Here is a 14,367-nt window from a genome sequence, read left to right on the forward strand (position 1 = left end):
CTAGCAATCTGCATAAACAAAGAGAATGCTGGAGAAACTCGGCAGGTCTGGCAGCATCTGTGGAGACAGAAATAGACATTTTCAGTCTGGCATGACTTCTTCTGCCTGCTGAGTATACCCAGTATTGTTTTGCGTTTATTTCATGATGGAAACACTGTGACTCCAATAGCACATCAGAGGCTGGGAATTCTATGGCGTGTAACTCATCTCTTTCCTTCCTAAAGTCCAGTCACAAATCAGGATTGCAATACAGTACTCTCCATTTGCTTGGATACGGCAAATACTCAGAAACTTCAACACTATCCAGCACATAGCAGCTTGCTTGATTGACACCCTATCTAGTATCTTCAATACTCCATCCCACTGATACACTGACAGCAGGTATGTACCAACTACAAGACAACACTGCAGTAACTCAGCAAGACTCCTTAAGTAATACCTTCCACCAACTCTATCATTGAGGAGATACGGGCTGCAAGTACAGAGGAAAACTACCACCTGGAAGATCCAATCCAAGCCACACAATATCCCGATTTGGAACTATGTTACTTTTCCTTCACTGTCTCTGGCTCAAAATCCTGGATCTTGCTGTTTATCAGAACAATCAGTGCACCAACACCACATGGACTGTAGCAGTTCAATACTGCAACTCACCATTACTTTTCCTAGGGTAGTAGGGATGGGAAATGAATGCTGGCACAGTCATCAATGCCCACATCTTATGAACAAATACTTTGAAAGAATAATTTACCACACAACAACCTTTTCTGAAATTAGACGTCATTATTTCCTTAAAAATGTTTAAACTGTCAGCTACAATTAAAAGAAATGTAGAATTCATTAATGCAATAAATAAATGTAAGAACTTTTTTTTAACTCTAAAACATACTGAGAGAATATTGACCTGCTATGGAAATAGGCACTCATTTTGAGATCTGTTGTGAAAAGATCATAGCTGTGATTTTATTTTATACAAGCTTTAGCTATAAAATCACATTTGGATCATCACCTGGTCACTTGAGTAAAAGAAAACTGATATTTAAAAATATTAAATTCAGTTACTTTCTTACTCATTTTTAATATGTAAAATATAAAACTAAGCTACAAACGCAGCTCAGTTAAAAGAAAACAATTTTTAATTAATTATGCTGAATATGTTCAACATTTTAGGAAATTGTTCCTTTCAGATAATTAATCACATGCTGCCAAATAAAGACAGAACTATTGATTGCCCTTTCCTGTACTGGTGGCATTCAAACCGCAGACAGACAAATGCTCCAAACTAAATCAGGTATCCTTTCCAATGTGACAATTCTGTGATTTTTAATTGTGCTTTGCTAATGTATGTGACATTTCACTGTTAATCTTCAGTGAATTTCAGGCCATTCCTGATGCTCTTTGCGTGTAAGATAATTGTGTTATTCCATTACCTTCACACCAAGGTCTTTCATCAGCTTGATCTCAAACTTGACAACATCATAAGGCAATCTGAATTGAGGTATCTCAGATGTGCTACAAAAAAACAAGGAAAGACTGTTTCATTTTTTTTTGGTTCCCGCAAAATGCTTTTTTTCAAAAGTAAATCTACATTTATATTACATTCCTGTTTCTTAAAATTAAAACAGCGTCGTAGTTGTCAAGAAAGAATGACAGTTTATGATAATTTCACAATTTGATTTAAAATCTCATAAACTAAAAGAACCTTTCATTTTAAGTTGATTATGATGCATCAATTATGTAAAAATACATTTAATGTTAGTGATTTTTTGAGATTTAATGTATTTAAAGTCTGTGCCTTAGTCATAACCTTTTGTAAATTGGTGGCTTAATTTTTAGATTTTGTACTACTTACAAGCAGCAAAGTCTGAAATAAAAACAAAAAAAATGTGGTGGAAAATACTCAGTATATCCAGAAGCATCTGTGGGGAGTAACAGGAGTAACATTTGCTACACCATCAGAATTGAAAGAAAAATAGAATTGTATTTGCTTTTAAGCCAATAGAATGGATGTTCCTTTCCCCTGATTCCTTCCATTGGTTTAAAAACTTTTACACTTTGATTCTTCATTTTGGTCTGGTGAAACACTGGCCAGGATTTTATCACTGGAATTTGGCACTGCTGCCTGTTTATTCTTTCATGGGATATGAGCATCACTGGAAAGTCCAGCGTTTGTTGCCTATCCCTGATTTGCCTATCCTTACTCAGTCATTTCAGAGGGTAGTTAAAAATCAACAACACTCCTAAGGGCCTGAAGTCAGATGTAGACTAGACCAGGTAAGAGTGGCAGATTTCCTTACATAAAACAGAATGAACCAAATGGGTTTCTACCATAAATCGATGATAGCAATTTTGGTCACCATTTCTAAGAATAGCATTTTATTCCTGATTTTATTAATTGAATTTAAATTCCATAATTAAATTCAGACATATGTACCTCAAGCATTAACCCAAGCTTCTGAAAGACTGGCCTGGTGGCATTACCAGTATGCCACAAACCCAGGCACACAGAAAATCCAGGTGATGATATCAGATCACAGACATCACGCTGGAAATATTCAGCATCAGGTAGCATGTGGGGAAAGAAAGAGTTAGCATGTCAGGTCATCATGGCCTTTCATCATGTAGTAGTCTAATAGGCAATGTAATTGGCACCCTGACCGCCATTTAAAAAAGAATGGGCAATTGAGCTTGTTAACAATTGATCCAAATAGTGTGTTGTCAAGGCCATTATGTAGTTGATGGGGAAGGCAGGCTGTGGTTTTTCTCCAAACGGTGAAAAAGCATGAAAGAAGAAGAGGCACCTCCTTTAGGAAGCACTCCGCTCCAAGATGGAATCTGGACCCACAGGATGTGCCATGTCTGGACTCCAACATCTGACAGTTGTCCAATCCATTCTTGTCCAAATTTCCTGAACGTAGCTGAATCCAGAATCCACTGACCTCTCCATCTGCTAATAACTTTATCAGCTGCCACTACAGAATTCTGGAACTGTTGGTACTGCAACCAATGGCAGCTAATCAGATTAGGAGAGCATTTGTAAAATATCATTACACAAGATGTGAGCATCAGTATCAAGACCAGTATTTGGTGCATATCCTTAGTCGTCTTCTTACTGAGTAGCTTGCTAAACCATTTCAGAAGCCAGCAGGAGTTAACCACATTACTGAGGCTTGCATTCAGATACAGGCCAGATGAGGTAATGGCAGACTTCCTTCCCAAAAGAACATTATTGATGTAGATGGGCTTTAATTAAAATCAACAATAGTCACCGGGTCACTACTAAAACTTGCTTTTTGTTGAAGGTATCTATATATTCTCACTGACTTCAAATTTCACAATCTGCCATAGTGGGATTTAAGCACATGTCCACAGTATATTGCTTGAGACAAAATATTATCAGTTTAGTGACATTACCATGATGCCACCACCTCCTCTAAATTTCCTACAACTGAGGGGCAGAGACCCTCACTGAACCCTTCAAGGCCACAAGATGCACAGTATCACATTTTGTTAAAAACTCAGGTAGGTCGGACTGACATTGCTAACCATTGAATCATTGCATTTTACAGCACAGAAGGAGGTCAAGCAGCTTATTGTGTCAATTCAGGCTCTTTGAAAGAGTTATTTAATTAGTCCCAGTCCCACACTCTTTCTCTAGTACCCTGCCATGTTTTTCTTCTCCAGTAATTATTCTTTCTAATTAATTTTTGTTTGCTTTCACCTCCCTTTCAGACAGTGCATTCTAGATCGAAGTAACTCACTGCCTGAAAAAAACTTCCCTCACTTATTTGCAAAGTACCTTAAGGCTGCATCCTCTGCTTACTGGCCCATCTGTTAGTTTAGGCATCAAATACTTCAAAGTCAGATAGAGCAAGGTAGCTGTAAAATCAAACCTTTTCAACCATGGCATGCCTGAGTTTCGACATCAAATAAGCACCAGTTTAAAATTCTTTCCATTTTACTCACTGAATGCATCATCAGTGATGAGTAATCAAATTATGGTTATTCATAGCATGGCATAATAGCACAATTCCAGACAACTAAGATATTGTTAGTATGTTATGTGATTGTAGTAACACATGGTTTAATACAATGGGCTTTTTTGTTTAGAGTTTTAGTTAGAGAACTAACTTATTTTAGATAAACTATTACTTTGGTACATGTGAGAATATTATACATCTGTTAAACAATACTGAATTCCAAAGGATCATTAGCAGAATTAAACCTTAAAGTACAGTATGTAAAACATATGCATTACATAGATTTGAGTTGAAATGCATTGAGTACGTTGCTGCACAATAACCTAGTGTTAACCTGTAGGATGAGACCATTTTTAAACACTATGGAATGGAGATTACTGCATATCTGCAGTTATATTTAGCTTTATTCTATTTTATTGAGTTGTTGATGAAAAGGCAATATCAGATCAGCCAGTTTGTACAAAAATTGTACATCATGAAACTTTATGATTGATCAATGAATAGTACAAATGACACCATGAAGTGGAAAAAACAAATTAATTATCTGTTGATGGACTACCTCCCCATTCCCAATTGAGGGAAGACATTTTCTTTTCCCAGGATAAGACAACTGAATTCTTGTGAGCACCATTTCAAGATCTACCAGAATCCCAAATGCAAAAAGTACATCTGGACCTTCATTTGCTAAATGATTCACAACTCCTGGTACAACATTTTGGTTCACCACTGGTATGAGACAAAGGCTACAAAATGTGACTCCTTAATGCAGCTAGGATTGCCAGTGTAGACACCAAAATGGTAACTATGCCATTGATGCTTACTTCTGCTGCAAGCCATGCCAGGCACTATTTTCATCAATGTGCTTACTGTGTGCGAAAGGAGCATTTTCTAGACAAATGCAGGGGTAATTTGTTACATCAATCAATGCCAGCTGTGCAATTTTGGAGCTCAACACCTCCTACAGAGTATACACAACTGAATATATACTCAGTTGCAGGGGACCACCAGCCTGCTAACCCTTCCCTAACCAGCTCAATTTAAATGGATGAGCAACTTTTTTTTATTCCTTCATAGGAATGACAGCATCACTGGTTAGGTAGCATTTATTGCCTGTCCCTAATTGCCCAGAGGGATGTTAAAAGTCAACCACATGGCTATGGGTCTGCAGTCACATGTAGGCCAGACCAGGTAAGGATGGCAATTTCCCTTCCATAAAGGACATTCGTGAACCAGATGGGTTTTTTCAACAATTGACAATGGATTCATGGTCATCATTAGATTCTTAACTCCAGATATTTATTGAATTCAAATTTCAATATCTGCAATAGTGGGATTCAAACCCAGGTCCCCAGGACGTTACCTGGATCAACAGTCCAGTGATAGTACCACTAGGCCATCACCTTCACTCCTTACCAATTTGTTGCTATTTGCTTTTTATTGGCTCTTGCTGCAAATTCAGACATCACGGCTCCTTGAGAGTTAGCTTGGTCTATATAGAGTGATCTGTTGTGGAAAGTGCTAAAGGATCAGAGTTCAAATACGCAGCACATTCTATTCTCTCTTGGGTGCTCATGAGGCCACACCTGGAGTACTGTGTGCAGTTTGGTCTCCTTACTTGAGAAAGGATGTACTGGCAATAGAGGGGGTGCATATGAGGTTCACTAGGTTGATTCCAGAGTAGAGGGGGTTGGCTTATGAGAATAGACTGAGTAGACTGGGATTATATTCATTGGAATTTAGAAGAATGAGGGTAGATCTTATAGAATAATATAAAATTATGAACGGAATAGATCAGATAGAAGTAGAGAGGATGGTTCCACTGGGAGGTGTAACTCGGACAAGAAGGCGTAGCCTCAAACTTAGGGTGGGCAGATTTAGGACTGAACTGATGAGGACTTTCTTCACCCAGAGGTTGTGAATCTAAGGATTTCCTTGCCCAGTGCAGAAAATTCATAGAGTCATAGAGATGTACATTAAGGAAATAGACCCTTCGTTCCAACTTGTCCTTGCCAACCAGATATCCCAACACAGTCTAGTCCCCCTTGCCAGCAACCAGCACATATCCCTCCAAATCCTTCCTATTCATATACCCATCCAGATGCCTTTTAAATGCTATAATTATACTAGCCTCCACCACTTCTTCTGGCAGCCCATTCCAAACATGTACCACCCTCTGCGTGAAAAAGTTGCCCCTTAGCTCTCTTTTGTATCTTTCCCCTCTCACCCTGAACCTAAGCCCTCTCCCACCCAAGGGAAAAGACTTTGTCTATTTATCCTATCCATGTCCCTCATGATTTTATAAACCTCTATAAGGTCAACCCTCAGCCTCCGATGCTCCAGGGAAAACAGCCCCAGCCTATTCAACCTCTCCCTATAGCTGAAATCCTCCAACCCTGGCAACATCCTTGTAAATATTTTCTGAACCCTTTCAAGTTTCACAACATCTTTCCGATAGGAAGGAGACCAGAATTGCCTGCAATATTCCAACAGTGGCCTAACCAATGTCTTGTACAGCCATAACGTGACCTCCCAACTCCTGAACTCAGTACTCTGACTAATATAGGAAAGCATACCAAACACCTTCTTCACTATCCTATCTACCTGTGATGCCACTTTCAAGGAACTATGCACCTGCACTCCAAGGTCTCTTTGTTCAGCAACACTCCCTAGGACCTTACCATAAAGTGTGTAAGTCCTGTTAAGATTGGTTTTCCCAAAATGCAGTGCCTCATGTTTATCTAAATTAAACTCCATCTGCCACTTCTCAGCCCATTGGCTGTCATTGAGGCTCCCTCAGTAAATGCTTTCAAAGCTAAGATAGATAATCTTTTTGAACAGTAAAGGAATTAAGAGTTATGGTGAGAGGGCGAGTAAGTGGAACTGAGTCCAGGAAAAGGTCATCCATGATCTTATTGAATGGCGGAGCAGGCTCGAACAGCCAGATGGCCGACTCCTGCTCCTAGTTCTTATGTTCATATGTCCTCCGCCATCTGTAATTTGCTAATCTGAAGAGATTATAAGTAGAGAAGAAACTGGAGTGTGAGACGGAGGTTCATTCATAACTATATCAACTCTTCCATGGATTAAGTCAATTTGCTGCCTAAGGTGAGCAGTGGTCATTCCAATGATGGCAAATATATTTTCTTCCACCTTGGATAAGGTCATGGAGCCACACCCATCCATTTTTGATTAGGGCCTGTTGACTCTTGCAAACAAAAGCCAGGTGCATCAGGAGAATGGTGTAATGTATTTAAGGGATATAGCAATCTGGTGGAATAGCTAGGTGTAAATGCATGTTGTGAGATGTGGTTTGAAGCTTGCAGTACTGTTAAATGTGTGAGGACAAGTGCAGCTATGAATAATAGGTGTGGCTCATGTTTGATAGAGGTTGTTTGTAGGCAAGTGATGAGAAGTTGGACTAGCGCATCAAATAGTTGGAGAGTTTTGTATGGCAGCTACTGAGAGGTGCTTTTTGAAGATATCTTCACTGACTTTGACTGGCCGTGTTAGGTCATTGAATCTTATTTGCTGTTTCACCCCGGGCATTAACTTCATGGGGATAAGGTCATGTAGGTACCTCTGACCCTATCACTTATGTGACTCCCTTGTCTTAGCAAGGTTGTCTGCAGGCCCCTTGTAGATGATCATTTCTCTATTGTCTGCATCTCTTCTATCAAAATGCCAAGTGCAGCACTGAAGTGCCCTGGAGCACTCTCTCCCCAGTTGCACTGTGATTTATTTTTCTTGCAGCTCTTTCGCAAAAACAGTTCCAAGAAATGCTGCAACCAGAATTCACTGCTTATTTTAGAGCTTAAAGAGATATGAAGCTCATCCAAACCTAAATCTCATCCCAAGGCATGCAGTCATTCAAATGGTGCATTTAGCATTGGTTACATGCAAACTAACATGCAACAAGAGGTTGGAGTGTTACCTGCATTGAAATTAAAGTGCATGGGATAGTTGCTCATCACAACACTGCTATCATGGGTTATCCAGTTCTGCATCCCTGCCACCGAAATTCTATATTCAAATTTAATAGGTTTGGAGAAAATTAAGATGATTGGGCAAAAAAAATCTAGAAAATTTATTGCAACTAATCAGAAAACATTGTAATTTCCTCAGCTACCCTTGTCAAAGCTGAACGATTAGAAGAGGCTAGGATGAAGGGAAAGGGCTCCTTACATGCAGACATGAATCTGCAATTGTGGTGATGTAGCGCAACACTTCAATGGTTTTGAAGTATCAGATGCTGGCAAATGATGTGTGCCATGCCAAGTTCAGCTCACTTGGTCAGCACTCGTGACATGCCTGCAAGAAGGTGCAGCCAAGATCCAGGCTACAGTAGACGTGCTCCTGCCCCTGCTTTATGTAAGCTTTATGTTGCTGGTAGTCACTGGTGATCTTACAGCAGATGGCACAGCTTGGCATTCTCCCCTCTGCTGACTCAGAGCCTGAGAAAGACAAGTTACCGCAGCCATTCCCTGCTGGGCTTTCCACAGCCTGCAGAAATGGTTAGTGGCAGCTTGGTAGGCGGCTCCAAACAGGCAAAGCCGATCACTTCAGCACGCCTTCTTTCATGCACCTCCGTGTAAAACATGACTTGCTGTGATTATGATGATTCTGAAGAGTGTTCCAGCTTAAAGGTGATGCAGGTACTTCTAATTATGATCTCACCTAAGGCTGCTGTTTAGTTGTCATTGGGAAGAAAAGCACTGATCCACAATGTCATTTGCTCCTTCACTGTGCAGGTATTAGGGTGCAGGTGTTGGACAGTGGGCTGCAATCACCTCTTGGGCCATTTGACATTCTTAGCAAACTTCTTGGCCCCTTTTCCTCTATCACATCTTCACCACTTATTCCTGGTTTCAGAACTTCAGTGCCAATGAAGGAAGCAACTGTGATAATCAACTAAGATAGTAAATAAATATTTACACCTGACACAAAGGTTCATGAGAATCTAAGTGCCACCTTAAAGCAAAAATAGCTACAAGACATGTATTACTCCTTAAAATTCATTTGCTTTTTATATAACTTTCTGCCTGTCATTAGACCTCATGCCCCTCCAAGATTCATTGTCATATTAAGACTCTGTACTCAACAGACCCCAAGTTCATGAAACAATATTGTGGCTTCAAAAACCTGCCTGCTCTTCACCTAGAAGTGAACAAGTGGAAAATTGGAACGACTGACTTTCATATTTTCATCAGCCTACTACCATGACAAATCTGGATGGTTACAGGATGCATATTAATCCATAATGTCAACAAAGCAAAAGCACATAGCATCTTATCATTAGATTGAGGCCTACACTTACCATTTGATAACTACTGAGTCAATGCAACAATTCATGTAATTAGACTGTTGTTAGATGCAATTTTTTTTGTAGGTTGTCATCAGAAAAAAACTGCCATATTTTCCACCACGCTGATAATAATCACAAATAGAATTGTAATCGGTTAAAATTCAAAGCAGCTAGATGCTATTGTTTCACCATTTCACAGACCTTCTGGATTGGTAAAGATTTTTGATTTGTCCTACATCTTAGTAATGACAATTTCACAGAACATATTGTCAACATAATTTAGTATAGCACTTTAGACATTTGTGTGATATACTTTTAGGCCTCAATTGCATGATAAATGTGCAGTTTAAAATGAGTGGCTATTATGAAGTTTTGCTAAAAAGATAAGTTTTAATGTAAAAGAAATCAATGGTGATTACATTTTAAGATAAAGTTATTCTATACTCTTGCACTGACACAAAGCGATTTTGGACAGAGAATATGTAAAGCACACTATTAGCCAAGCAGTACCAGAATCTCTTCTAGTGTTCTCTTTACACTGCTTTGAATTTCAATAATTTTACTGTGAAATCAGAGTTGGGAAAATTCACATTTTAAAAGTGCATGAAAATCCACTTTTAAATCCACGAAAGTCCTTGAAACGTTTATCTAAATGAAAAGAATTTACGTGAAATCTGTTTCAACACTTTTTGGAGTTAGATTTCTTTATCCCAATGTTAAAAATTAGCAACTGGAGAAATGGACCTCTGTTCCTGTATTATAGCTATATGCACAGATTTCTTTATCTATTCTGCCATCTGTGCATCACAGCTGGCAACGATGGATCTCAGATTGTAACTACTGTATAACTACAGTCTTAAGTGACCGGAAGAGAAAAGCACATGCATCTGTCTTTTCTGATCTTCCAAAATGTCAGCGGTATTGGGAGATTGGTCATATGCGTGTATATATAGCGCTTTGCTTTGTGTGACAATACTGTTATACACATGCAAGTTTCATGAAAGAGGAAATCAAACAAAAGAAAATGATTCAAATTTAATACATACACCCAGCAACTATATTATAGTATTTATCTAAAAGACGTAAAAGCATAAGGACATCCTAAAACAGGCTCAATTAAATGTATCTGTGATCTGATATAATTTGCGGCTATTAGCACAATTCTAAACAATTAAATATATAATGATTAGATAATTAGGAGATCTGTTTCTTCCTAACTCCTGTACAAATACAATGAGAGAAAATTGTGATTAATTGAAGGCAAATTTTTTTGTCAACCACAAAGTGGTTAGATTTGCAGTGCATTGTTTAACATGCAGAAAATGACAATTGTTGATAGAAGTGCAAAATGAAACTCCTGGCAGTTTGCAGAACTTTGCATGACTTTACAGTTTGACTACTGTTACAAAAGCAAGAGTGCAAAATATACCTTAAACCTCCCAAATACTCGTGTTTTTCAAATATTGTGATGTCTGAATAGCCCAATCGAGCTAAAAAAGAAGCACAACTGATACTGGCAGGTCCACATCCGATCAGGGCTATTTTAGCATGGAAGCTCTCAGGTAATTCTTCAGAAGGTGGAAGTGATGAATTACGAATCTGACGAATTTTCATCTCTTTGAACACCTAAGTATAGAAAAGAACAAAACACTAAAATTAATAATGTGTTTTGTTCTGTTTCATCAAAAGACATTTGAAAAACTAATCATCCTCAATGGTTTTGTAAGAACGGCACTGATTGAATATATGTCTGAATATTGCAAATTATGGAATAACTGATTGAACATATCGTGTTAAGCATGCATTCCATGTCTATTGCTCATTCACATTCACATACAGACAAACCAATCAATTATGGAAAAATATTTTGGTGAGCAACTTTGTAGGTATCATCATATTAGTGTCTCCAAAACTATTGATTCACTTTAAAGGTTAAACATCAGAGGTCAAAAGGCTTTGAAGTAACCTCATGCATGTAAATTATGCTTTGAATGTTGAGTTCAGGGAACAAGCAGCAACATCTAAGTACTAAGCATGAAAGAGCTATTTGATCTCAGTGAACAAAGCATCCATGTTATCCTCACCTCCCCAGTAATAGCATGTTTCACCAGATTCTAATCGAGAGGTTTCTATTCCTCTGGGGAACATGATGTTAATTTCTTCATCTTGATAATTCCATTAGTGGTGGTACTGAGGTACAGGTTGATTGGAACTAAGTGAGTCTGTCAAACAGCATGTAAACCCTCTGTGACAATGAGCAGCTACAAAGGCGACTATGTGTCCAGAAGAGCTCTCAAACTGCAGTTATGTTAACACTTCTGTGTCAGTGAAATGTAAATTTTGGTGTGTATTGTCATTAATGTGGCAACATAAATTGGGAATAAGTTTTAAAATTGGACACTCTACAGTGCCTGAAGCAAAAATTATGACACTCTGTTGCAAGCAGTCTAGCACCTGTAAAAGCATATTTCAAAAGTTCTTGGGTAGTTCCAGTTAGGTTCTGGACAAAACTGAAACTTGTGTACTTACTATATTGAAAATTAACATCAGGGTACAGTAATCCAACTATTGGCATATAAGCCATCTAGGATTCTCCAGTTACAAAGTTCAGTGTGAGATACAGTCAGTAATGTAACTGAGCATAAAATAATAGGCATTGCACTAAGAACAGTGTGATAGAATTGCAAACTTAAACCCGTTTCACTGTTTCAATAAATATTTACCTTGATTATATTAAAAGGCAATAACCAGCATTTAAATATTGCCTTTAATGTAGCAAGGGACTTCACAGGAGGGTGATCAGTCAAAATGTGTCACCACGGGAAGGTGATCCATCAAAATGTGTCACTGAGCCATGTAAAACTGAATTAAGAGAGGTGACCAAAAGCTTGTTTCAAAGAGGTAGACTTCAAATGGTATCTCTGTTAGTGGAGCGAGAGGTAGAGAGGTTTAAAGAGAAATTCCAGAATTTGCTGTCTTGTGATTTTTGCTAGTCACACAACACCAGGTTATAGTCCAACAAGTTTATTTGGAATCTTTCAGAGCTCTGCTCCTTTGTCATGTGAAGGGACACTGGTCTGAAAGCTTATGGTTTCAAATAAACCTGCTGGACTATAACCTGGTGTTGTGTGACTTCTGACCTTGTCTAACCCCAGTTCAACACCAGCACTCTCCACACTGTTTTTTTTTGGATAAAGCTTAATGCACCAAATTGTTTTGACAACATTTTTAGGTAATATATACTAGCTTTGATATTTTGAAGTTTTGAAAATAGTCAACAAAGAAGTATTGATAAAAATCAAGTGCTATTCCACTTTTCATGTTCTTTATATGATTATGAAGTCAGGAAATGTATTCTCAAAAAAAAGCTAACTTTTTTCAGTTGTAGGTGCTCATCTAGTCATAAACTCTTCTTATTCTTTGAATTTATTTCTACACTAGGGATTAAATGTCAGATAGCAATTCAACCACACTTTTCAGCATCATACTTGAATACGTCTGTGTTTAGCTATTAAAATGCAATTGCATTACTGAAATATATTGTGGTGTTAGGAAGACAAGACTGGATATACAGGTGCCAATCAGTATGGAAGTAGAGAGATCTGAAACTTTGTCACATAGCGTACATGCTGTTTTGCCTACGCTATCCTACCTCTGGGTCATTTTCCTGGATGCAACATTGTGATACATATGGGAAGAATCTTATGTTTTCTCGTTAAGTATGAATCATGTCAAGTTTGATGGTATGAAACTTGCTGTGGGGCTGAGCAAGTTGTCTCAGTCTCTATTACCAAACCAACACAACTGTAATTCCGTAAATGTGTGAACAGATGTCCAGTGCATAATTAAGATTGTGTGTATTATTTCTCTTTGTAGGTTTCTGCCTTTTTAAACAAATATGAAAGTAAAGGGCAGTGCAGTGTTTGCTTATTTCTTTTGCTGGTTTTACTTCTCTCTCACTATATCTTGGCCCCCTTTTTTGGTTGTGTTTCCCTTCATTTTTCACGTTGTCACTCCTTTAATAGCCCAGTTTCCTTGGAAAATGTTACTTTAAGAATTGTAGGCTTCTAATTTAAGAATTGCAGACTTATCATTGCAGTTTATGCCTGTTAGTGGTGTTCATGCCAAATAAGGAATGATGACATCACATGAGCTTTTTTTAAATTTTACTGCTAATCTGAAGGAAGAAAATGGCAGAGCCAGGTAATGTCGGAACATTACAAAACTTCTTCATATAGAAAATCAAGCTTTTTGTATTTTAAAACTATATTTTTTTTAGGAGCACTGTGGAGCTGTGCAATTAGGACCTTTGAACTGACGATTTTATAAAATCTTAACTGCAGGCTCTTGTTTCATTTCAAGAGAATTGCATGCTCACTGCGTAACCTTTAGTATTGCTTGCATTTGTAAATTCAATTGTTTTACTTTTAAGCAAAGACACTTTTTTTATTTTACCTTGGATGTTAATGAAATTGAAATTAGCCCTATCTTTTTGCAAGTCTGCTCCATCTTTCAATCTCTACAGTTGTCCGTGCTCACAGAAACTAATGCTGCTGATTATCCAATTTCTCAGATCCATGACTATTGTTCAGTTCGTCTTCAATTAGTTCTCCAAATATCTACCAAGATTTTGAGTCAGCTATTTTTGCCTCTAGCAGGATATTTCATGTAATGTATCAACACTTGCGTTCTCCCCATAACATAAGTATCTAGGCATGAATAACATGATGTTGAAGAATCCAACAGACATTTATCACAACTCAACATTATATACAATCATTATATTTTTTGAGTACATCAGCAACTGGGTTAAACTCAAGATATTAGCAACAACAAATAAGAATGCTTGTGGTAGCATATCATTGCTTTGTGTGATCTCTGAGTAAGTCTTTTGAGAGTTTGAGACTTTTATACATTCTATGATCTAGTGACGATATTCTGATCATGTTTGTTACAGGTGCACTAACATACTGACTGTGAAACACAATGATAACTGGGGATCACATTTGTCATAATTGGAGTTCCTCATGATCAATAATACTTGCCATATTTGTACGATTTGCTGGTCCCTAAAACTAGGCCTCA

At 38.0% G+C, this 14,367-nt stretch overlaps 1 protein-coding gene and 1 long non-coding RNA gene across 5 annotated transcripts in view; one reads left to right on the top strand and one right to left on the bottom strand.

The window, feature by feature from the left end:
* Positions 1–14,367, bottom strand: part of LOC122554210 (dihydropyrimidine dehydrogenase [NADP(+)]-like) — a 735,384-nt gene that overhangs the window by 420,592 nt on the left and 300,425 nt on the right. For all 3 annotated transcript variants that reach the window (XM_043698867.1, XM_043698868.1, XM_043698869.1), the window contains exons 6-7: positions 10,712–10,908; positions 1,431–1,512 (exon numbers count right to left, since the gene is read on the bottom strand). In XM_043698867.1, the coding sequence (XP_043554802.1) occupies positions 1,431–1,512; positions 10,712–10,908 (279 nt within the window). The remainder of the gene's footprint in view (positions 1–1,430; positions 1,513–10,711; positions 10,909–14,367) is intronic.
* Positions 1–14,367, top strand: part of LOC122554211 — a 301,535-nt gene that overhangs the window by 257,613 nt on the left and 29,555 nt on the right. Inside the window, exon 4 of one of the 2 annotated variants that reach the window (XR_006312931.1) lies at positions 1,188–1,291. The exons of the other annotated variant lie outside the window; for it this stretch is intronic. This is a non-coding gene — a long non-coding RNA (uncharacterized LOC122554211). The remainder of the gene's footprint in view (positions 1–1,187; positions 1,292–14,367) is intronic. 2 annotated transcript variants of the gene reach the window in all.

This window comes from Chiloscyllium plagiosum, chromosome 11, assembly GCF_004010195.1.
Source record: "Chiloscyllium plagiosum isolate BGI_BamShark_2017 chromosome 11, ASM401019v2, whole genome shotgun sequence".
NCBI lineage: Eukaryota > Metazoa > Chordata > Chondrichthyes > Orectolobiformes > Hemiscylliidae > Chiloscyllium > Chiloscyllium plagiosum.